We start from the raw sequence: 26,386 nt of genomic DNA on the forward strand, positions 1-26,386 counted from the left end.
TTAACATAGTATATTCAAATTAGCAGAAGTTGGGAAGAATGCAAGTGATGTATTGAATTGAAGTAGTTAGTTTCTAGTGTGGGAAGAATAGATGAAGATAGATACCGATTCTCATACATAGAATAATGGATGGTGATTATATTGTTCCTTTCCGTGGCTCCTAAGGACACAAATCATGCAAATAGCGCTTTCATTTTTGGTGCAAAGCTGGCACTACCCCACACTACTACTCCCTATAAATAGCATCAAGCATTTCCCACCCTTTTCTCAACAATAACCATAACATATATACTTCTCTTCTTCTTCTATCTTTTCCTCTAGAAGAAGAATGGCATCAATGTCGGCCTCAGGTTCATGGAGTGCTAAGGACAACAAGGCCTTTGAGAGGGCACTGGCTGTCTATGACAAGGACACTCCTGACCGTTGGAATAACGTCGCCAACGCTGTTGGCGGCGGCAAGACCCCGGACGACGTCAAGACCCACTATGAGCTTCTTCTTCGAGATATTAAGTTCATTGAATCTGGCCAAGTTCCATTTCCGTACAACAAAAATCTTAATCCAACCTCTCAACAAGAACATGACAACAATAGGTAACAACATAATCTCCATATTCCATAAGCTTTAATTTCACAACTATTTAATTAATTGGATATGTGATTTTTGTTTCTTCCACAATTTAGATAAAAAAAAAAAAGATATTTTTACTATTTTTTTTCTTTACACTTCTTATATATTTTTATGGTATAAAAGATAAATTATTTATTTTTTTATATGTTTTTCATAAATTACTTTTTTTTTAAGAAAATTTCTTTATATTGACAACTTTGCATTTTCTATTTTTTTTTTTAAACAATGTATGCTCTAATTATTTACAAAAAAATGTAACTTAATTTTTATCTTTACTAGATCGTACTAAGGCTTTTAAATATTTAATTAACACTATTTTACTTAAAATGTCTATATTTGCATTCTATAAGAAAATGCCATGTGTGCACATATAAATAGTAAGGTCATTAAATTCAACCATAGCTAAGTTATTATATATACGTACCAACTCTGCATAGAGTAAGTATATTATTTGATCTTCCCGAATCTATGTAATTAATAATTTAATTTATACCTTTTCTTTTCTGATTGCAGGCTTAAGAATCTAAAGCTAAATTAATGCCCGAACACTATCATCATCAACCTCTAATTTCGGACCGATTTTCGTAACCAAATACCTTTTCCCATCATATAATCCGTAGTAATATTTTAATGTCAGGAAATGCTAATACAGTGGCATGAGAATATATATAGATATATATATATTACTTAGTTATCATAAGAATCATATATATTCTATGAATCCCTCTTTGTATTTTTATTTTTCTATTGTTCATGCTGCCAACAAAAAGAATGAATGACTGTTTCAATTTCCTATCCTAAATAAATTAAAGCTTTAATTTTACTATGAGCTTCAATTATCATTACAATGTATCATAAATAGAAATATATCAAGGTTAATAGCTGCTATATATAGAATCTTTAACATTTGAACTGACCTATCTTATATAAAAAGGTATATAATAATTTTATTTTTTTTAAATATTTACAAATAACATAAAACAATAATATAAAGGAACTTCTAAGATATTCATGGATCATATGGCAGAAGTATATAAATTCAGTGAACTGAAATCATTGCTTGTTGGACCCCGAAAGATTCACAACGTATAAAGAAGCGGGAAATTTGCTTTGAATGGTAAAAAAATATACAGAGAGAATCAGTTACTATTGATTCACAAAGAAAACATAATTACTATTTTGACCATTTACATTGACAGCACATCTATTTTGGCCCTTCGTTTTGCTTATTCTTGTTGTTTCCTTTTTTCTTACATTCTTTCTTTTTAAGCCAGTTATTCAGGGTAAGTGTTGCAATATCCCATCAACTATGATGGTGTAATAAAAACCCAAACAAAAAGTTAGGTTTGGAGATTGAAAAGGTGTTGAGAGTTTTATTATGATACATTAATTATTGCATTAACGATTAGTACGGGTTTTGCGAAATTTGAAGAACAATCTGGCTAAGTTACCAACAACATATCTATCAACTTTTGCCAATTTTTATTTATAATTGTGTTTAATAGAAGTATTTTTATGGATGTGTCTAATAAAAATATCTTTTTTTATGACTATGTTTAATAAAAATGTCTTTATAGATGTATTTTTTAGATATATTTTTTTATACATGTATTTAAAATATAATAATTAATTATTATTGACAATAAATTAACAATAGTATATTAGTATCCTATATTTTTCTTTTGAATAATGATAGTTTAAAAACCAAATTGAGTGAGATTTCTATATATAACACATGCATTTACCATTGTCAATTGGTATTTTTAATTGAGCATAGAATATCATGTTGTCTCTTCTCGGTCTTTCCAAAGTAAAATCGTATTTTACTTGAATAATGTCAATAATAATTAGAATAATACTACATATTTCGAGGATTATTTGAAACGTTGATTTGGACTTGAACGTGAGGTTCAAATCTCTTGAAGTGCGACCTTTTTAGTATTGAGGTACCGCCTATCCAAATTCTTTGTCAGATTCCAATGTTTAAGTACTTGGGAGTGCGAATGTATTTATAATAGAATAGATAACCACTTTGATTGGAATAGTTCTATCTTTTCTAATAAATAATTATTCCTTTTATCTTGGGAGTCTGCCCCTTCTAGACGTAGAGAAGAAATATATGGAGGCAGTTACTCGTCTAAATCAAGTAGAGCTGAACTTCTGCGTTGATATCCGACCTCCTTAAAGAGGTCGAATTTTTGGTGAAGTCCATCTTTACTGGTGGGCCTTTTTGTGTTATTGGGTATGGCTTTTATCTGTTGGGCTAGTGTATGAACAATACATATTTAAGTTTTTCTATTAATCAAATTCAACCAAGTTGATTTAATACAGCAAAAATCAATTATGACTAGTATTATTCAAAATTTTATTGTTTAACTTAATTAAATTTAATTTATAAAAAGATTTAGATGTGTAGTATTATTCTAATATGTATACGTGTACCCATAGTATCTTTATTAATTTGGTAATGTTAAAAAAAATAATATCTAAAATCAGTGACGGACCCAGAAAATTTTAGAAGTGGGGGCAAAAATATCTAACTAACTAACTTGTCATTTTAAATTTAAAATATCTTAATTAAATTTTAAATAACTTGTCATTCTATCTAACTTTACTTTTATTTATTTTTATACACATTCAATAAGAAAAAGAGTGAATTAATTGACACGTTAGCGCTTATTGATACGCTAGTATTTATAATTTGAAACTAGATTTATATATAAATAGTAAATAAAAAAAACGAATATATAAAAAGTATGTTTATATAAAATAATAGAAACTTAATTTATAATTATTTTTTTTAAATAATTACATTTTTTATACATTTTTAATTTAATTTTGATATGCTATCTTATTAAAGATTTTATGTATCTATTTAATTATGTATTATAATTAAAAAATATAATTTTTTACATTTATCACCTAAATAGTTATCTAAAAGAATAAATTTAATTAAATGACTATGTTAAAAAATATACATATTTTAACATATCAAAATTAACTTCTATATTTTTAAATAATTATTCTACTACTCATTATAATTTTTAAATATTAATTACCACCCATTGGATTAAAAAATTTATTTGTTATAATATTTATGACATAAAATACTTTTTAATCTAAAATAGTTGTTGCAAGCAAGATTATTTAAGAAAAAAATTAAAAATTATTATATAATTTTAAAATAAAAAATATTAATTAATAGATAAATATTATTTTTTCTTATTTCAACTAATTTTTGAAGAAAAAAATTAATAATTTTACTTATATTTAAAAAACTGAATTTTAGTTTGGTAATTAACTAATTAATAAGTTTTAAAAATTATATTAACATTATTCATTAATTTTTTATTGAGTTAATTTATTTACTTATTTTTTATTTTTATATTAAATTAAATTTAATAAAATAAATATTATTAAATATTTAATTTAATAAAAAATTATTTTTAACATAAATTTTAAGACAATTTTATAAATTTTTGTGAGGACAAAAAATATAATTATATTAAAAATATATATATATAGAATTATTTTTTTTTAGTGGGGGCAAGTGCCCCCTCCTGTATAGCCTGGGTCCGTTTCTGTCTAAAATTATTTTATATAACATAATATTTATAATTTTATACACATAATATTCAAGTTACATATATATTATATTTAAAATTATACCATTATTCTAACGATAATTAATAAATATTAAATAAAATCATTTTCATTATTTGAGCTAATTTTTGTTGCCTCCTAAACATTATTGTGATTAATTAGTTCCAATGTTTATGATGAGTTTGGTTTGCTGTTGAATACATATACTGCAACCCATTAATTTCATGCATATATATCGTGATCTTAACATTGAGTTTAGCTATTTATGCATATATATAGTAGTTTTCACCATGCCCCACCGAAAAAATAAATAAATAAATTAGTTGGGTTTTGCCTTAGAAATTTTATGTTCATGAGAAAAAAAACATTATGTTTGAAGGTTAAGAATATTTTAGGAAATAATTCTGGTAGATAATAACACGTGTTTTTGAACTGTATCTCATACTAATTAATGGTCATTAATTAGTGAATATTTAAATTTTATTTTTTTAGAAAATATAAATTAATAATTATTAATTATAATTATTTAAAATTGACTAGTTAAAAATTATTTATCTATACTTCTTTAAGAAATTAAAGTTTTAGTTATATAATTTTCACCATCTTACTTTATGAATCATGATAATGATGGCCATTATTATAGGGTTTAAATTTAGAGTAATGCTAGTATCAAAATTTTTTTATAAATAAAGTCTAATTAAATAAAGTAATAAGACTTAAAATAATATTAGTTATAATTGATTTTTATTATGTTAGACTAATTTAATCAAATTTAATTAATAAATAGATGTATAGCATTATTTTTAAATTTATTCTTCTCATTATTAAAAAATAAAAACTATTTTCCTCATTAGATACACAGTACCCTTTATAAAGTATATTTGGGATCTTAACACTATAATATCAATTACTTTAATTTGCACAAGTTTATACTCAAATTTATTTAATATTTATTCAGCCCAAGGGTGGTTATCATTGACTGATCTCTATATATATAATTGAAGTATCCAGCATCAAGCAGCTTGTATATATTATGCATTTCACTGCCCCCATATATGTTAGAAAAATCAATCACGTGATTATATATTATACTGTTGTGCCAATGGAACTTTTTTTTTTTCTTTTTAAATGGCAAACGAGATTTTGTCCCGTAGATTATGGTTTTTGCATATAATAAGTAGCAGAAACTAGAGAGTAGCATTTTGTTACCAATAGAAAGATGAGATGAGAATGGTCCAACCAATGTTGAAGCCTGAATTACACAATTCATCAGATACATATAGTAGATGCACATAAATATATATAGGTTTGTTTGTTCAACAACTTGGTGCCTCGGCATTCTTGATAATGTTAATGGTCCACTAAATAGTGAACAATTATCTTCATTTTCTAACTGTTATCACGTTTCCACAAAACAAACCCTTCCTCATTAGGAAACATTAACAAGAACTTTTTCTTTTTAATATTGTATTACTAGAGGGGAAATCCTTCATCATGAACCAAACTGTGTGTTAAACACAACTATGGTTATTTACAAAACGTCAGTGACATTTTGTGTTTTTTCAATTAAAATAATAATTTTTTTAACAAAACGTCAGTGACGTTTTGTGTTTTAATAATTAAAATAATATTTTTTATTACAAAACGTCAGTAATGTTTTGTTCTTTTATGATTAAAAATTTTTTTTTATTATAAAACGTCAGTGACGTTTTGTGCTACTACCACAACTGTGTAGAACACCAAAATGATCAAATATTTTTGTATTTCACATTAAAATTATTCATATATAAAAATTTTAGCCACATTAACAAACCTCTGGATCAAGAGAAATAGTAAAAAAGAATTTCAGAAAGAAAAAGATTAAAAAAATTGATTTTCACTTGGTTTGGTTTAGTATGAACAGTAGAAGAGAATAAAAAAATTATGATGGTCCCACACATAAAATTTTCTCTCCTCAATCAACTGGAAAACTCAAACAAAAAAGGATTGCAGTATGAAAATATTTCGAGAGTTACTTGAAACGTTGATTTGGGTTCTGAATGTGAGGTTTAGAATCCTTAATATGGCAGTGTCCGACCTCTTTGATTTCGAAGTGCTTTTTGATTTCGAGGTGTCGCTTGTCCGAGTTCCTCATGAGAAGTAGGGGTGGTACCTGCAAGAGACTCCGATACTTAAGTTAGTAAGGGCTTTTAGCAGGTTTTTAGTAGATTAGAACGTGAATTATACCTGAGGACTCCAGTGTATTATAGTAGAAAAAATAACTACATTTGTTGGAATAGTTCTATCTTTTCTGATAGATAAGCGTTTTTTTTATTTTGAGAGTTTGTTGGGATCTTCTTTCTAGAAAAGATAGAGATAGTAGAAGAATCTTAAGGAGACAGTTACTTGTTAGGCCAAGTAGAGTTGGGCCTCTAAGTGGTTGTCCGACCTCTTTAAAGAGGTGATCGGGCTTATCACGAAGTTCATCTTTATTGGTGGGCCTTTTTGCGTTATTGGACCTGGCTTTCGTTTTGCTGGACAGGGTATAAACAGAAAATATTTTAGTTACTCTTTTTTGTTTCAAAGGTAAAGTGGTATTTATTTATTAAAAGAAAATAAATAAAAGTTGTGGGTCCACATTGGACAACCATACGCAATGTAAGAAAGGAATTTTCAAACAATTAACATATCTTTAACGAAACATGACTAAACACACATATTAAGTTTCATTTCTCTTCTGGACCTCCTCCATGAATTCATGCGCTAAAGTGATAATCAAATCTGGTGAAGTGCTTTTGTTCTCAAAGACAAGAACATTTCTCGTAGTGCAAATTTTTCATAGAATAATTGCTGCCAATGCTGAATTTTTTCTCCAATGATGTCTTCGTCGTGCTTTTTCCATGAACCGGCTCCATCGCACACAAAATTTCTCTGAGCTATTTTGTATCAAGTAAGCTCCCACGTCTGACTGCTGCCAAATTTCTTGTGACTTTGGACAATCAATTAAGCAGTGATTTACGTTTTTTTCCCAAATTGTTACATCTAGGGCATATTTCTAGAATTGCTGGTAGCCTTTCATGATGTCGACGACGAACTGGGATGCTGTCATGAAAAGTTTTTCATAGGAATATCTTAATCTTCGGCGAACATTGGAGTTCCCACAACAAATTCCATAGTCTCTTTTTCCTGCACAGATCGGATAATTGGCTAATTGGAGAATGCACCATTCGAAAAACTGTTTTGTAGCCGGAAGCCACCATGAACCTGCCGTCCCTCTCACTTTTCTAGATAATCCAATCTTCTCCTACTTCCATAATAGCAGTTTGTAAGATTTCTTAATTTTTTGCTGTCGTTAAAATGATTTTTGCTTCCCCCACTCGTTCATTCCTTTCTTTTTGTTCGGCTTGAAACTCGAATCCATATAAACTTAGCCTATTTCAATCTTAACATATAAGTTATGTTTGAAATTGGACCTAACAAAATTGGCACAATAACGTAGAGCCCAATATAGGAGACTTAGTCTACATAGATCAAACTTGTTTGAATACGTGTCTCTAAGAGAAATTTCAATGGTAGAAAAACTTTGAACCTCATTTACTGTGTGTCAGTAAAAAGTGAGGATCTACCATTGGAGTAAATCAAAAGCGAGTTCCTTCACAAAGTTCGGAGCAATAGAAGCCCTGCTCAGAGGGACTCTCTCTCTCTCAAAAAAAAAATATTTTATTAATAAAATTAATACTTTATATACATATGTATTGAGCTGACCGTTATATATATAGTATACTTCATATACATAACACATTAACGTTATATATATAGTTTACTTTACATAATTAATTAATTATTAATAAATTAAATATGATTTAATTATTTAATATAATTAATTATATAACATAATTAAATCATATTTAATTTATTAATAATTATAATAATTAATTAATTAAATGATTAAATTTTATTTAATTAATAATTTATATTATCATATTAAATTAGCCGTTGCAAAACTAGCCGTTGTAAAATTAGCCGTTGGAAACTAGTTGTTACTATGTTACCGTTATTATTAATAAATTAATATTTTGTTATTTTATATATACCACTTAGATACACTTCTATTCTCACACTCTTTACTACTCTTCCTCATCTTCTTCCAAGTTTACGAAATCAAAGTTCTACTACTATTATTTTTTGTTCGAAAAAATGGATCCAAACCAACTCAATTCTTTCTTCAATTACTTACAAAACTTTCCTCAAATTCCAAATACCCAACAATCTCAAACCTCAAACTCTCAAGTTCCAAATCAAATGTTCACACTACCGAATACATTTCAAAATCCAAATCCACAAAATCTTTCTAATTTCAAATTTCAAGCTCCTTATAATAATCAATTTCCTATATTCCAACCGCAAAATCAAAATTCACAAACACCCATTTTTCATTTTCATCCATATTTAACCCCTCTATCAAAAATGTTACTCCAACTTCCTTGCCGTTTTCAACTCAATTCAGTGCATCAAGACATAACTCATTTCGTGTTGGTAGCTCTTCTAACCCATCCTCTCAAACTCCTATACAATCTAGTCCAAATTCACAATATTTTGATTTTTCTAACCCTCATGGATTAGATGCTATCGACCTCAATGATGATGATATCAAAGATCGGAGGCAAGATAGTATTCAACACTGGCATTGGAAAAAGGATGAGATGTTGATCAGTGCGTGGTTAAATATTTCAACTGACCCTGTAGTTGGTACTGATCAAAAGGGAGAAATATTTTGGAGTCGAATTCATAGCTACTGTGTAAAATTTTGTTTTGACATGACAAGGGGGTAGTTGCATGTAAGAAACGATGGTATAAGATCAACAAGGCTGTTGCACAATTTGCTGGTTGCTACGATCAAGTTAGTCAAAACATAAGGAGTGATTCGAACGCTGATGACATAAAGGAGTTGGCTTATAAACTTTATTCCACAAATTATGGTCAAAAATTCACTTTTGAGAGGCATTGGAACATGCTTTGGTTGGAGTAAAAATGGAGAAGCCAACTACCTACACAGAGTGGCGGCTCAAAGAAAACCAAGGTTAGTGCAACTGGAGCATACTCATCCTCATCAAACCCAGAAACACCATTGGCTGACGAACCCGGTGTGGACTCTCCCGTTCACCCACAAGGATCAAAGAAGAGCAAGCGAAAAGGTAAGGGAAAAGCACAGATGTCTGAAGATTTTAGCGAAAGAAAATAATCGGTTGTCAAAAAATTATCTCTCATGGAAGATATTAAGAATGTTAGAGAAAAGGAACTAATGGATAGAGAAAAAGAAAGAGAAGAGGAGAAGGAAAAAGAATTACAAACTCAGAGGTATATTAAAGAAATGGAGATAAAAGAATTACAAACTCAGAGGTATATTAAAGAAATGGAGATAAAAGTAAAAGAAAGGGAAATGGAAAGGATGGCCAAGGAAAGGGAAAGGGAGATGGATATGCAAATACTTAATGCTGACACGTCTACAATGAGTGAAAAACTACGAGCTCTTCATGAGATTGCATGTGAGAAAATAATCGCCAAGTGGTTTACTTAATGGTTCCTTGTATTCGTAGAGTTATGTAGTATGTTCTTATTTTTATTGCGTATTACTGGTTTATGATATAGTTTGTTTTATTTATTTATGATGTAAGTTTTTAAATTAGTCAATATTATTGTGCCCTTATTGTTCATGAAAGTGACCGTTGCAAAACTAGCTGTTGCAAAACTAGCCGTTGCAAAACTAGCTGTTGTAAAACTAGCCCTTATTATTGCAGACACACTTATAAATATCAACTATCAATGACTCTGTAATTCCACTTCAACTCTTGTTTCTCACCTCGAAAGAGAACTAAAAATTACATTTCTAAATATGGTTAGAAATTTTGATGATATGTTTAACGAGGTTTTGTATAGTAAAAGAAAACGGCAAGATAACACAGTCATAGATAATTGGATCAATGAGTGTTTACTCCAAGATTCAGAAGAAGAAGATATCGATAGAAGCTCTATCCCAATTACTCGTAGATGGATCAACAAAGATCGAGAAGCAGGACATGATCACCTTTTTCAAGATTACTTTGCAGATGAACCGGTGTATAATGCTGACATTTTTCGACGGAGATTTCGAATGAGAAGACATGTGTTCCTTCGGATAGCAGACGCTCTCTCAAACGTCTATCCGTATTTTCAACAGAGGGTTGATGCAACTGGAAAAAGAGGCTTGTCGCCACTCCAGAAATGTACCGCTGCGATACGGATGTTAGCATATGGCGTAGGAGCTGATGCTGTTGATGATTATGTGCGCATAGGTGAGAGCACTACAATTGAATGCTTGGAAAAATTTGTTGAAGGTGTCATTTCGGTGTTCGAGAATGAATACTTTTGAAAACCCAAACCAAATGACGTACAACGCCTGCTACAAATGGCGGAGGGTCATGGCTTCCCTGGCATGTTGGGTAGCATTGACTGCATGCATTGGCAATGGAAAAATTGTCCAAAGGCGTGGAAAGGTATGTACATGAGTGGTTATCGTGGGGTTGCAACCATAGTACTTGAGGTTGTAGCATCTTTAGACCTTTGGATATGGCATGCGTTTTTTGGAGTTTCTGGTTCAAATAACGATATCAACGTGTTAGATCGTTCTCCAATGTTTGATGATATTCTAAACGATCGTGCTCCGGAGGTAAATTATTCTAATGGTAATAATTATACTATGGGATACTATTTAGCATATGATATTTATCCTGAATGGGCCACATTTGTCAAATCAATCTCAAAGCCACAAGGGGAGAAACGCAAGTTATTTGCACAACACCAAGAAGGGCAAAGAAAAGATGTGGAGCGAGCATTCGGAGTGTTGCAAGCACGCTTTGCAATTATACGTGGTCCAGCTTGTTTTTGGGAAAAGAAGAAGCTTGCCAACATAATGAGAGCTTGTATTATATTGCATAATATTATTGTTGAGGATGAAAGAGACACTTATGCAAAAAATTTTGCTCAAGGCTTAGAGTATGATGATGTCGAAAATGGCTTATCACAACCTCAGCTGGGAGAAGAAGATTTTGTACCATACCATCAATTTCTCCAAATAAATGCCCAACTTCAAAATAGGCAGCATCATAGACAATTGAAAGAGGACTTGATTGAACACATATGGCAATTTCACAATGCTTGTCGTCAACTATAAAGCTTAATTATGTTTTTCTTTGTATTAAGTAATTTGACAAATTAGTGTAACCCCAAATTATATATTGTGTATTATTATTATATATGAGTTTATTTAAAATTAATATCTTTTAATAGTGAATTATTTTTAAATTTATAAATTTAAATTACATTATTGAAAAAAATTAATGACATTAATTTCAAGTATTTTAATTAATTAATTAAGTGGGATCACAACAGAGACTAAAGTTAGTTCCTCCTAATAGAGAAGAGAGAGATGTTTTGAGCTCCTATTTATATGACGCAGAAGCTAATGTAGAGTTACTTTTTATGACATGTGGACTATAAACAAGAACTTGGATGAATTTCCTACTAGAGATGATCTAAAACTTGTAACTGACTCGATTTGAGAAGCAAAACAAGCTAATATTGCTATTCTATAAATACCCTGACACATAAATAATGCTAAAATTCTTACTAATTTAGACATTAAAATCCTTTGTATGAGACAAGAACATCAGATAAAACACTATCTCAACGAATTGAAAATTTTTCCAAAAACATTTAATCCTCACCTCCAAATTTGAATCTATCTTAATTTTATGTAATACCTTGAAACAAATATATATATATATTATTTCGTATATATTCCAATTTTTTTCTCTCATTTTCTCTTCTATTTTTTTTATCTAAACAATAAAAAAATTTTCAATTTTCTATTTATGTAATTTGTCTTCATTTTCTTCACAACCTAAAAAATATAATTGTCTCCTTGACCTTGGCATCGAGCATGTTTATTAGTATAAAGTTGTCCGTATTATGAATAGAGAAAAATAGTGAAGTTTTCCCTTCTTTTTTTTTAGAGTATATACCCATTTTGGTCTTCAAAGAATTTCAGACTGGACACTTTAGTCCCCAACTAAAATTAATTACTCGATTGGTCCCTGTTCCGGGGCTTACCTAGAACCGGATGGTGGTTGGACTTGTTTGAAGCCCAAGCGCTGGAGGAGTGTGGTCTCCGACTTGGTTTACGTCTGGGAGCCGCCTCCGAGTTGTGTGTTCCAAGAGATGGGGGGTGGTACCTGCAAAGACACTCCGATGCCTAAGTCAGTATGGGGTTAATCAGGTTTAGAATGTATTGGAACTTAGAGATACCTGAGGGGTGTCAGGGTATTTATAATGGTGATCCAATAACCACCGTTGGAGTAGTGCCACTTTTAGGTGTATAACCGTCCCTTTATCTAGGGATTGTTGGGATATGGCTTCTAGAAGTGGTGGTTAGAGAGATTTTAGGGGCAGTTCTTATTTGAATAAGTGTGAATAACGAAGGCCAATCTTTGGATTGGGCCTTTTGGTGTATTTGGACCTGAGCCTTAGTGTTGGACCAGTGTATGAACAGTGCCCCTACTCAAGTTCAATCTCTTTTTCTTAAGAGTTGGATTCGAGTATTTAAACCCGGGCTTGTAGGCTCTGTATAATTGGTTTTAGCACATCTTACTTAACCAAAGAATATTTCTTGTCCTAGTTTCGTACAACTCGTTCAATTCGAGTTGTTTTGAGGATACATGACTTGTTTTAATACAAATCACCTTTCTGAAACTTATTCTGATTTCTTACGACTTGTTTTGATACAAATCGTTTATTTCAAAACTTGTATTTTTTAGTATAACCTCATCTAGCTCGTTCGATGCGAGTAGTTTTAAGGTCTTACGATTTGTTTCATTTCAAATCGTTTAATTAAAACGTGGCTATTTCTTGATCTAATTTCATACAACTCATTTAAATTCGAGCTGTTTTTTAGGACTTCACAACTTGTTTCAAGTACAAATTGTTTATTTTGAGTCCTTTTAAATTATCAGATCATCTTTATAACCATCAGACTTCGTTGCTTTATCCATTATGCCCCTGCTCGAGGTCGAGTTTTATGAAGTCGGACTCGAGCAATCAAGCAGAAAGGATTTTCGAATGAAGCCTTTTTTTGTTGAACTCATTCATTCTGAGTTTTCTAGATGACTTGTTTTTTATACAAGTCACTTTTTTGAAGCACAACTCGTTATATATCAAGTTGTTTTGCGCAATTTATTTTAATACAAATTACTTAGATCATATGGTTATTTTTTACTCGATTTTGTTCAACTCATGGGCTTGAGTTGTTTTAAATCATCAAGCCGTATTATAACCATTGGACACCAATTTATACCTCGTCGCTTTATCCGAGCGACCATTGAAAATGCCAGCTTGTGATTTTTGCGCTTTGTCGAGCATAAATTGGCGCTTAGGTGAAGGGATTATATGCTTATTCCCTCCCCTTTCTAGTTTTTACAAGGTTGTCGTCCTTGTGTATGATACAACTTGTTTTATCCAAGTTGTTTTGGAGGATAGTTTTTACGTTTCGATTTTGTTTAGAAACATTTACAATCCTTCCTTTTTAACTCGTTTCTATACGAGTCGTTTGGTTGAAGTGATTCATTTTGATACAAATCACTTTTAAAGCTTTGCTTTTAGATAGACACGACTTGTGCTTAACACAATTTCGTTGAAAATATGGTTGACTGGCATAACTCGTTTAATCCAAGTTATCCTTATGTTGTTGTGAATGCTAGAACGGGTTTTCTTGGAACAACTTGTTTTTATGAAAGTGTTCCATTTTATACGACTAGGTCGTTTATTTTTAGAACTTGTAGAGATGAGATTGTGGGCTTGAGATTTTGTACGATCCATTTGTTATCCGTGTGGATCGAGTTGTTAGATCGTATTTATGCCTTAAGGGGCATATTTAGTTAAGTTACTTTTGCGACTTGTTCTAAACACAACTTTTTCAACCCGTTTGGCCCGAGCTGTTTCGAGGTGTTTTCTTTCCAATTCGCATATGTAACTTCTTTCCACCAATTGGTTCCTCGTCGCTTCATCCAGGCGATTTCTATATGATCGGCCCGTGATTTTCGCGGTTTATCGAGCTTCAATTGGTGTGTGTTAATTGTAGAAAATCAATTTCATAAGGAATTGTTTTATCTCCTTATGTTGGAGGTGTGTTACGACCTGGGTAGTTTTTCACCCTCGAAGTTAGACACTTTGTAGTAGCCCTTTTCTAAGATTTCAGTAATCTTAGAAAAAACTTTTTTGATCTTTGTTTTGAAAAACCTTTTTCTTGGCTGACTGTCCCTTTCTTTAAGTTAAGTTTTCCTTAACAACTCGGGACAGCCTTTTGCCTTAGTGCTTTCAATAGGTTTCCTGATCTCTTTTTGGTATTCCTTATACTCAATTTTTGATTTATTGAGCTCTTATGATTTAGGTTATTTTTGTGATGCGTTTACTTTTTTCTTGGTTTTTCCGACTTGTAAGTCAGATAATTTCCGAGTTTATTACGATCGACTTTTATAACCTCTTTACACCGACTTGTACCTCGTCGTTTTATCCTGACGACCATCTAGGTCGGTTCATGGGATTTTCACGCTTTGTCGAGCTTAAGTCGGCGCGTTTCGTAGAAAGAAAGAAAAACGAGAAGGAATTTATAAGAGATAAAAGATCTTTATGTATTTGCGAAGGTACTTTTACTGCTACAAAGGGTTTTTCACTATCTATGATCCCTTAGTCTCTACTATGATGCCTCGTTAAAAACCCTTCTTCAGAAAAAATCCTTTAATTTTTGGGAAAAAATCATGAAGTTGGAAAAAGAGTACATCAGGGAGTAGAGTTCGCTTTTAGCTATAGTACCTTTTCATGTTACAAGCATGCCACGACCTTGGTAGCTCGGTGCTGTTTAAGTCGGTCACCTTGTAATAACCTTTTCCTAAGATCTCAGTAATCTTGTAGGGTCTTATCCTTTTTGTTGTTAGCTTTCATTCGCCCGAACTCAGTAGCCTGATATTTTTTTCTTATCAAGATGAGGTCTTTTGCGGCGAATCTCGTAGCCATCCTTTGTCTCAAGAGTTCTTTCCTTATCTGAGTTTGCTCTCAGGTTTCTGGAAGGGGGTCACGTTCTTCTTTCGTGCTCTAGCATCATTGTAGAATGTTGTCTTTAGTTTTTAATAATTTTGGACTTAGCTTTCATGATAAGCCAGTGCCCCTACTCGAGGTCGAGCTTCATAAAGTCGGACTCGAGTATTCAGTCATGCCATTCTTGAATCTTACTATTTGTTGCTATGTGACTTTTACAAGTTATTTTGGACTCTCTTTTTGGGAGGTCGGATAACTTGTTTTATACTTGTTGTGTCAACTTAGTAAGGTCGGATACTTATCTCTTGGCTTGAGGAGGCATTCTTATAAATCGCCATCCTTTCTCAATTTGTTTTAAACAAATTGTTGTGACGTCGGGTTTATATCCTCTTCATGTTGATGTTTGATTATGATCACGTTGTCCTTAAGTTATTTGTGCAATTCGTTTTAGGCTTTGCCCCTTGCCAGTTTGATTTAGTACAAGTGGCTTAATGAGGTCGGACCACAATTTGCATTTATAACTTCTTACGCCACTTTGGATCTCATCACTTCAAGTCAGAAAAAGTGTGCATTAAGGAGTAAGGTGCGCTTTCTAGCTGTAGTATCCCTTTTGTTGTAAACATGGCACAATCTAGGTAGATTGTTTTCGAGTAAGTTGAGTATGTTGTAGTAGTTCTTTTTCAAGTCTTAAGTGACTTTGTTGGATCTTTTCATTTTGGTGTTGGCTTTTCTTCGTCCGCTTTTGGTCCGATGTCATTTTGGATCAAGACGAGGTTGTCAGTTGAGAAATTTCTTCGTATGACCTTCTCATGGCCATTTATGCTTGGGATCTGGTTCTCGAAGTTGTACCTCAAGAAAGAAGTCGGACTTTTCTTTGTAAGCTCTTAAAGAAAGTCGGATTTTTATTTGTAGACTTGAATCCTCAGAGGAGGTCAAATTATCTTCATAAGCTTGGATCTTTAGAAGAGGTCGGATTTTTCTTTCTAAGCTTGGAAAGAGGTCGGATTTTCTTTCTAAGCTTGGAGGTTTTCGACCTCATTGTAGACTCTGATCTTTAAAAGAAGTCGGAATCTCTTTTTGATATTCTTCGAGGTTTTTGACCTCATTGTAGAGTTGATCGTGAAAGAGGTCAGATTTTTTACAGACTCCAAAACGAGGTCGGATTTTTTCCTTGTCGGATCTAAAGAGGTCGGATTCTTCTGAGCAATGAGGTTTTAGACCTCATTGTAGAGTCTAACCTTTAAAAGAGGTCGGACTTTCTTCGTGGGATCTAAAAGAGGTCGAAGTTTCTTTGTGAGCTCCCAGCTCATCCGACCTTGTTGTAAAGTCTAACCTAGAAAAGAGGTCGGACTTTTCTTCATGAGCTCTCTAAAAGAGGTCGGATTTTCTTTGGTGAGCTCCCAACTCATCCGACCTTATTGTAAAGTCTGACCTTTAAAAGAGGTCGGACTTTTCTTCACGAGCTCTCTAAAAGAGGTCGGATTTTCTTTGGGAGCTCCCGGCTCATCCGACCTTTGAAGAAAAGTCTAACCATCATTCCCTCCAATGAAGACTGGGCCTTTGTCACCCCGACTTTCTTTTTCCTTTGGATCGGATTCCAGTTTTCTTCCTGGAAGACATCCATCTTTATTGGTGTGCAAACAACATCAAATTCTACCACAGGAATATTTCTTTCCATATTCATTGGCAGTGATGTAATTTGTGAGCAACCAACGAAAGATGTACCATGAGAATTCTTTGTGTTATTCACTGTTGTAATTGACAGGTGAATCCACTGAGAAAAAAACTGGATTCATCACTCCGTTGTCGGATTGGGTTGTGTTCAAATTGGCTGATGCTGTGTATTTGGAACATGCAACTGTTCCATTTCATGAGTGGGTATCATGGATTTTTCCGAGATTGTAAGTTGGCACAGATGCCATTGTCCATCCTATTTCACGAAGAGGTTGGGATTAGTCACGTTCCCTTTTCCTCTTTATTTTTTTTCTTTCACGTAACTTCTTTTGCCAATTGAATTTTCTGAATTGAAAATTCTTTTATTCAATTGGCTTTCGAGTTCATCTTGGTTTGCTTTCTACAATGGCCTTGGGACGGTGCTTTCTTCTCTTTTAATCCAATTTAACTGTAGAAGTAGAATCATCATTCCTATTTGATATCCTCTGCCCATTGGGAGAAGTTTTTACGGGATTTCTGGTATCCATAGAAACTGTATTCCAGCTTCTTTTTAACATGCTTGCATCTTATTCATGTCGAGTGGTTGTCTGACTATGTTATTGATCATCCGCCATTATCAAGAGTTGAGCTCCAGGTCCCCGGCAACGGCGCCAATGTTCCGGGACTTACCTAGAACCGGATGGTGGTTGGACTTGTTTGAAGCCCAAGCGCTGGAGGAGTGTGGTCTCCGACTTGGTTTACGTCTGGGAGCCGCCTCCGAGTTGTGTGTTCCAAGAGATGGGGGGTGGTACCTACAAAGACACTCCGATGCCTAAGTCAGCATGGGGTTAATCAGGTTTAGAATGTATTGGAACTTAGAGATACCTGAGGGGTGTCAGGGTATTTATAGTGGTGATCCAATAACCACCGTTGGAGTAGTGCCACCTTTTTAGGTGTATAACCGTCCCTTTTATCTAGGGATTGTTGGGATATGGCTTCTAGAAGTGGTTAGAGAGATTTTAGGGGCAGTTACTTATTTGAATAAGTGTTATCTGCCAGCTATCTCTTGAGCCCGACTTCTTTGGAAAGAAGTCTGTGTTGAGTCCGACCTCTTCTAAAGAGGTCGGTGAATAACGAAGGCCAATCTTTGGATTGGGCCTTTTGGTGTATTTGGACCTGAGCCTTAGTGTTGGACCAGTGTATGAACAGTCCCTAACAATTAATTCCGTCAGTCACTTAGGTTCTTTACTCCGTTAACTTTAACGGAGGACAAAATAGTCCCTGACAACTCTAACAGGGGACAAAATGGTCCCTGATCTCCTCTGTTCGAAAATGACACTGTTCTCTCCCAATTTTTATCATATCTCGCATAACACTAGCAGTCTAACACTGTAACTTCAAACTACACCATGAACACTCTATACATTTAATGTTCACAAGAAAAAAATCCTCAACTTGTTCTCAACCAATTCATACTCGGAAAACTAATGCCTATATCTCTCAACTAGTTATCGTCTTCGACGAATCCCATGAATCTAGACAGCAAGTCCGATTTGTTAAGACCTGTCATCGTCGTTGTCATCTCCCTCCTCCTCTGCCCTATCATCTCCATGACCACATTGTCCACCACTCCGATCGCTTCCTTCCGCTTCTTCTCCAAACCAATGTTCAGTAATCGCTTCAGTTTCCATATGAGTGGCAATGGCGACATTGCTCGTTGTACTGATAGCTTGGATGCGAGGTCGAAGCTATCTGCCAACTTGAACTCTGGAAAAGAAGGAATGAAACACTCGATATCTATTTTAAATGAGAATTTGCATATGATGTCGAAGGAGAATCTTCTCATGATGTCCTAATGTCCAACAATTTATATTGTTTGTCGGATAGTGGAGAAAGACGTGCCCTTGGAGTAGTTGTGGAACTTGGTCTTGAGGATGTCGTGGACGTGTCGGGGTTGGAGGTGATGTTATCGAAGACGTGGAAGTGGATGCTTTTGGTGGGTGAAGTGCAGAGGAGGTGGATGTACCAGTCACAAGGATTTAGGATGTGTGTGGTCCATGACATGTTGAGGTAGGTGTGACAATTATACCATGGCTTAATCTTGGAGCTAAAGAGGATGAAGGAAAAGATGGAAAAGAAGACTGTGAAGGTGAAGAAGGAGAGTATGAATGTTAGGGTTATGCGAGAGATGATAAAAATTGGGGAAGAACAGTATCGTTTTCGAATAAAGGGGTCAGGAATTATTTTGTCCATTGTTAGAATTGTCAGGGACCATTTTGTCCCCTGTTAGAGTTGTCAGGGACTATTTTGTCCTCCGTTAGAGTTAACAGACTAAAGGACCTAAGTGACTAACGGAATTAATTGTTAGAGACCAATTGAGTAATTAATTTTAATTAGGGACTAAAGTGTCCAATCTAAAATTCTTTGAGAACCAAAATAGGTATATACTCTTTTTTTTATGTTCAAACACACACACCCCCACTCTGCCACTCACTCACACATTCATTCCCTTCTCTTCTTTCGGTCTGACATCCTTCTTTATCTTCCAAAATAATGGGCCTAACCTAAATGAAATGTCATTCGCTAAAGATGAGCATTTATCCATCTATCTTTGTTTCCAAAATGGGCTCCCTTAGAGAATCCAGTCCTTTGGGTTTGTTTGTTTTCAAAATGGGAGTTCAAAAACATGGCCTTCCAAATAAAATTAAATTGAAAAACCCGTCAAGTCTTTCTTTTTTAACAATGAACATCAAGACCAAAAAAAAAAGAAAATCACCAATGAACATAATTTCATTCATTAAAAAATGAAAAATTGAAAGCATAATTTATCGTTTTTATTTTTTTTTTTAAATCATGAAACCACTATTGATAGTTCACCAAAGTTAACCTATAAGTTGCCAATGAGCCTTGGTTCTAGTGACATCTATCCCCTTTTTCACATTAAAGGTCTAGGGTTCAAACCCTAGAGAAAGTAATTGAGGAAAAAATGTGTGATAAAATATGTGAAGAGTGTGTGGGTGTGTTGTGTACCTAAAATTGGGGGTTGTCCAATCCATCAACTAAAAAAAAAAAAAAAAACCGCATAGTTACAAACAAAAACCTCAAATACAATTCTATTTTAAGTAATTTATTACACTTGTTAAGAAAAATTCTCACTTTTAGATTTTGCTAATAAGTAATTTTTTAAATCAAATACATTAAAATTTAAATTTTATAAATATTATTTATACATCTAAACTTGTTAGTTATTAGAATACTTAGCGTATATTTGGATTAAAATTTGTAATAGAAGTTAGTATAAAATTAATTTTGTAAAATTTATTTTGATTATAAGTGAGTTATTGTAAACGTTAGTTTATGTTTAGTAATTTTTATATAAAATATATTGTAGTAAACTAAATATTATTTAAATTATATTACTCAAAATTAACTTTAGATGAAAAATTTATAAAAAAAAATGAATTTAAACAATTATTTTATATTATCTTATCATTTTATTTTAGATATTTAAACAAATTTTAATATTTTTAGTACTTTTTTAACTATAATTTTTTTTATCACTTATGAGTCTAATATTGTTTTTATATTAATTTTTTTATTTAATTTAGCCTTTCTCATGGAATTAGTAGAAACATTATACAAAATAAAAAAATTAAAGCTCCATACAAAAAAATTTCAAGAACGATAAAAAAACCCCTTATATAAACAATAAATAATAAGAATTTCATTAAAAATAAGCATGAGGGAGTATTAATGAAAAGATTATATATATATATATATAAACAACAAAATTTATTGTATGAATAAAAGAAAATAAAAGAAAATGGAAAATATATTTTTTTAATAAATGCTTTAGTTGAAGAAAATGGATGCAAAAGTTAAAATTTGTAGAGGAGTGGATTTTTTTTAATTTTTTTTTTCAATTGGTTGGTAACTATAAAGTACGAACACAGTTGTTGAATACACGTATCGGATACATTTTGGACATCGTACTCGTCTAACAAGCATATTGCTGTGTCCAACATTGTTTTAATAAAAAAAAAATTTAATCTGAATGCTTATACACACCTAAATATTATCATGCATAAGCATTTCTAATCATATTTTTAATATGTATTATTGAAATAAATTTAAAAATAGTATATATTATTATTTATTAAAACAAAAAATTATTTTAAATATTTTATGTAATTAAAATAAAATATTAAAAATAACTAAAAAATTAATTTACGTTTTAATACTAATAAAATAAAATATCATGACGATTTATTTAAAAAATACTTTATATATTATATATGTATATGCATATTCTCGTATTTTATAAGTTTTAAAATTCGTGTATAAGCATGTTTTATATCGTGTCGTATTCTATATAGTTGTAAGAGATGAACCGAATTGGTTAGTTCGACTAAAAAATTATTAAACCGAACTTTCAATTGGTCCAGTCTAATTTCTAAATCATTTAAGGATTATAATCGGTTAAAACCAATAAGAACCAATCAAAACATGCTCTCCTTGCCCTTTAGTTATGTTGTTTCTTATTATTTTAAATGCTAATTATTAATTATATCATAAAAACATTCAATAATTTTTTTAGATATTATTTTAATTTTATACTCACTTATATTTAAATTAATTATATTTTTTATTATTTATAATTATTAATATAAATATAATTAAATATATATAAATAAAAAGATCAAATATTTTTATTAATATAATATAATTATTTTTATAATTATATGATATTTAATAATATTATTTTTTAATAAATATATATAATATATAATAATATAATAAATATAAATTAACTAGTTATTAAAAAAATATTTACTTTAATATAAAAATAAAATTAAAAAAAATTATTATGAAAAATACTAAAATTTTATATATCTATTTAATAATAATCAAATTATAATTTATTTATTATAATTTATTAAAATTTAATTATTTTTAAAATATTAATAAATATATATACATATAGATATTTTTTAAATTTTAATTTTAAATTTTATATTATTTTATATTTTTTATTTATATAAACGATTTTACCAATTTAATTAATAACTCATTAACTAAATTAATGAACCAATAAATCAATAATCTAGCCGAGTTTTTTTTTTTTTTTGGGTGACTATAATCTAACCGGTTTAATTCCGACGACTATAATTCCGAAAATTTAAATACAAAACCAAACACACTTGTATATGGTAGAGGATAAAAAAAAAAAGACACACGTGGCGAAATCTTTAAAAGCAAACCTTTCAGTTTTGGTCTTTTGGAAATTTGAAGTTTGAAAATTGGATTGAGAGTGACAGAAGAAAAGAGAAGCCATGGACTTGGGAGATGAAACCGACATCTCTCAACCCTACACCCAAGAGGACGGCGACCCCCACCTCGTCGGCTTCATCAACGCCAACATCGTCGGCCTCCGCTACTACTCCGGCACCGTCAACGGCCGCGAAATGGTCGCCCTCCTCCGCGAACCCCTCAACCCTCACGACCCCAACGCCATCAAAGTCCTCAACACCCGCTCCATCCAGGTCGGTCACATCGATCGCACCGTAGCCGCCGCGCTTTCCCCTCTCATCGACTCTGAACTCATCACCGTCGAGGCCATTGTCCCCAACCGCCGCTCCAAGACCAACAGCTTCCGCCTCCTCTGCCAAATCCACATCTTCGCCCCTCTCCCTTCGTTCCCCACTGTCATTGAGCTCATCTCCGAGAGAGGACTCCACCTCATAACCCAAAACGACGCCTCCTTTACGTTATCGGAGTCCGTTGCCGTTAAAGAAACCCGCGCTGATTCGAGGTTCAAGAGTGTGGACGAGATTTTCAGGCTTGTTGATGAGAGCTTGACGGTCAAGGAGCGTGTGTCTCACGCGCTTGAGCCTCCCGAGAGCATTGTGAGGTCGAAGCTGATGGAGCACCAGAAGGAAGGGGTGTGGTGGCTACTCAACAGAGAGAAAAGCGAGGAGCTTCCACCGTTTTGGGAGGTGGGAGAAGGGGGCGAGTTTGTCAACGTGTTGACCAATTACAGCACGTGCGTTAAGCCAGAGCCTTTGAGGGGAGGGATCCTGGCCGATGCAATGGGGCTCGGGAAGACTCTCACTTTGCTCTCTCTTATTGCCCTTGATAAGGTTTCCGGTCAGAGGAAGGGAAAGAAGAGAAGAAAGATTGAGATTGGGGAGAGCAGTGCAACGCTTGTAGTGTGCCCTCCCTCTGTGTTTTCGACATGGATTTCGCAATTGGAAGAACACACTGTGCCTGGTTCACTGAGGACTTGCATGTATTATGGTGACAAGAGGGCTAAGAATGCTGAGGACCTCATGGATTATGATTTGGTCCTCACTACTTACTCTACACTCTCCGTGGAGGAGGATGACCCCGACTCGCCGGTGAAGAAAGTGGTGTGGAGGAGGATCATATTGGATGAGGCTCACACTATCAAGAATTCAAATGCCCGGCAGAGTAAGATGGTTATTAGTCTCAATGCCAAGAGGAGGTGGGCTGTCACCGGCACACCTATTCAGAATGGCTCCTTGGACTTGTTTTCTCTCATGGCTTTCCTGCATTTTGAGCCCTTCTCCATAAAGAGCTATTGGCGCAGCCTTGTGCAACGGCCTCTTAATCAGGGTCTTCAGAGCGGCCTCTCACGGCTGCAGGTATATTACAATAATAACTTGTTAGTTATCTTTATCATTGTCATCAAAGCTTTTGTTGCATTGTGTTACATTGCATACTAAGCTGCATTGTGGTACCTTACATTAGTCATTAGCCTAAGCTGAATTCAGCACATTATTTGTTTATAACATGTATTTTAAGCTTGTGTAGTTGTGTTGATTGTTCTCTTTCTTTGGGCTGAATGAACTTCATTGATTGTTCTTATGTCTTTTGGGATTTTGTTTCTTGTATAAGTGGTTTCGGTCTTTCTGATTGTTTTACCAACTTGTTTCATTAGGTTTTGATGGCGGCAATTTCGTTAAGAAGAACAAAAGATAATGGATTGTTAGGGGTGCCACCAAAAACTATTGAGACTCAATATGTTGAACTTAATTCAGAAGAACGTGAATTGTATGATCGGATGAAAGAGGAAGCGATGCTTTTAATGAGGAGTTTTACCAATGGAACTAACAATTTTCCTGTTGTACTAAGTATGCTTTTGCGTCTTCGCCAAATCTGTACTGATTCAGCATTGTGCCCCAGTGATCTCGCAACGACATTCCGTTCAACTAATCTTGAAGGTATATACTCTCTTTCAATTTACTTAGTAGATTCCTATATTCAATTTATAATTCCATGTGACTGCTTCAAGGTTGTCGCTTACTTTATTACAGTAAATTTACATCCTTCTCATGAAATGGAAGTGTAAACCTGAGAACAGGATTTTCACAAAATTTTAACGCATGATGCTGAACCTTTTGATCCTTAAATTCAAAGAGACACCAAACTTACCACTTGAGGCTGAGTCATAATTCCTGAACATTACTGGCACTCCTCTGGATTAGTGCAGTGTTAGAATCAGAATGTTCAATATAATTTCTTTTTATCAAATTCCAGAGTGCTCAGTGTTTTGAATCTTGGAATATGGATGAATTCATTTTAATCTCCCTTAGAACATTTTAAAGAATATACACAGTTCTTTTCGGCTCCTGGTTTCACAATATGAATGATGTCTTGTTATGTTGATTCAGATAGAAATATCTATTTTCTGTGATAACTGTGAAGAAGAGGTAAAAATGACATTTAGTATATTCTACTAACCATACTGTTTTTGAGCAGATGTTTCCAATAACCCAGAGTTGTTGCAAAAGTTAGTTGAGATGTTGCAAGAATGTGAAGATTACGAGTGCCCAATTTGCATTTCTCCTTCAGCGGACATTATTATCACCAGCTGTGCTCACATCTTCTGCCGACTCTGTATTCTGAAATCTCTACAATCCAGCAGATCCCGTTGTCCTCTTTGCCGTCAAGCTCTATCTGAATCTGACTTGTTCTCAGCCCCAATCGAGCCTTCTAAAGCTGATAGTACCTCTTCATCCTCATCATCGGATAAAAAGTTATCTTCCAAAACATCTGCTTTGATAAAATTTCTCAAAGAATCAAGAGAACAGAAGCCAACAGCAAAATCGGTAGTGTTTTCACAATTTCGCAAGTTGTTATTGTTATTGGAGGCGCCTTTGAAGGAGGCTGGTTTCAAGACTTTGCGCATTGATGGCTCGATGACAGTTAAACAGAGGGCTAATGTTATTGATCAATTTCAAGACAATAAAGAAAACGGACCGACCGTTCTGCTTGCAAGCCTTAGGGCTTCAGGTGCAGGTATAAATCTCACAGCCGCTACCACGGTGTATTTCATGGAGCCATGGTGGAATCCGGCTGTCGAGGAACAGGCAATGGATCGCATCCATCGTATTGGACAGAAAGAGGCGGTGAAGATTGTTAGATTGGTTGTTCTGGACAGCATTGAGGAAAAGATACTGCTGTTGCAGGAGAAGAAGAGGGAATTAGCAAGAGAAACATTTAACAAGAGGGGAAGTGATTCTGGTGGCATGAACTATAAAGATCTAAGTTTCCTTATGTCCATAGAATGATGGTTCGATTAGGACTTTCCTTGCTTTGGGAAGGGAGGAAATTATTTTGTTTTGCTATTTTTGTTTCTCCTAACCTCTTACTTTGGCACCCTAGTTCAGGTACTAATTAAACCAAAGCTATGTTTGGTGGTGACCTACTCTTTTTGGGGATAGAAAGTCTATTATACAGTTTGCTATGACCTTGCCATTCGTATGATATATTGATATGTGAGAATTGTGTTAGGAAAATAAACTTAAAAAAATAATTTTAGCTACTTTAAATATAAATAAGATTTTATAGAGAAATAAATTAAATAAATGGAAAAACTACCATTTGTACCCATGAACTTTACGAACGCGGACAAAAGTACCTATGGAAGAAGAAAAGTGACTTTTTACTCATGAAAGGCTGGATCCGTCTGTCGATAGTACCCGAACCTGGCTTTTAATTTTTAATTTGAATTTTTTTAATAACTTTCCAGGTGGATATAGAAGAGAGAGAGAGAGAAACGTTAGAGTTACTTCGCGCCATTTCATCTTCTTCCTCACCACCCTTATGCATGCCCTAGTAGAGAGAGAGACCTGAACCACGTACTGAACCCGACGTCACCAATCAATCCGCCCAACCGCCTCCGTCTGCCCAAAACACCCCCGGCGACCAGCATCGCCCAATTCTCCTTCCATTTTCTTATCCATTTCCCTATTTCTTCCTTCCTTTGTGCGTAGTCACTCTGTCTCAACGCGAACAGCCCCCTGCTTCGCATCTTCCAGTCCGGCGAGGAACCAAGGGCGGCGAACTTTTGTGCCGATGCGACCGCCGCTCCTC

General features: G+C 33.4%; 4 protein-coding genes across 4 annotated transcripts; all 4 read left to right on the forward strand.

The window, feature by feature from the left end:
* The first annotated feature begins 283 nt into the window (after window positions 1–283).
* LOC130958061 (transcription factor RADIALIS-like) lies at window positions 284–1,419 on the forward strand. Its single transcript, XM_057884950.1, has 2 exons — window positions 284–591; window positions 1,142–1,419. The coding sequence occupies exons 1-2, from the start codon at window positions 329–331 to the stop codon at window positions 1,164–1,166; spliced, it is 288 nt and encodes a 95-aa protein (XP_057740933.1). The 5' UTR covers window positions 284–328; the 3' UTR covers window positions 1,167–1,419.
* An 8,684-nt stretch (window positions 1,420–10,103) lies between these two features.
* On the forward strand, window positions 10,104–10,619 carry LOC130957714 (uncharacterized). Its single transcript, XM_057884558.1, has one exon. It carries the CDS (start codon window positions 10,104–10,106, stop codon window positions 10,617–10,619), a length of 516 nt encoding a protein of 171 aa, XP_057740541.1.
* Window positions 10,620–10,655: 36 nt separating this feature from the next.
* Window positions 10,656–11,420, forward strand: LOC130957715 (uncharacterized). The gene has a single exon (XM_057884559.1). It carries the CDS (start codon window positions 10,656–10,658, stop codon window positions 11,418–11,420), a length of 765 nt encoding a protein of 254 aa, XP_057740542.1.
* A 10,864-nt stretch (window positions 11,421–22,284) lies between these two features.
* Window positions 22,285–25,801, forward strand: LOC130954271 (putative SWI/SNF-related matrix-associated actin-dependent regulator of chromatin subfamily A member 3-like 1). Its single transcript, XM_057881007.1, has 3 exons — window positions 22,285–23,652; window positions 23,949–24,231; window positions 24,770–25,801. Exons 1-3 carry the CDS (start codon window positions 22,321–22,323, stop codon window positions 25,579–25,581), a joined length of 2,427 nt encoding a protein of 808 aa, XP_057736990.1. The 5' UTR covers window positions 22,285–22,320; the 3' UTR covers window positions 25,582–25,801.
* Window positions 25,802–26,386: the final 585 nt, after the last annotated feature.

Source organism: Arachis stenosperma, chromosome 10, assembly GCF_014773155.1.
Source record: "Arachis stenosperma cultivar V10309 chromosome 10, arast.V10309.gnm1.PFL2, whole genome shotgun sequence".
In the NCBI taxonomy this organism is placed as follows: Eukaryota; Viridiplantae; Streptophyta; class Magnoliopsida; order Fabales; family Fabaceae; genus Arachis; species Arachis stenosperma.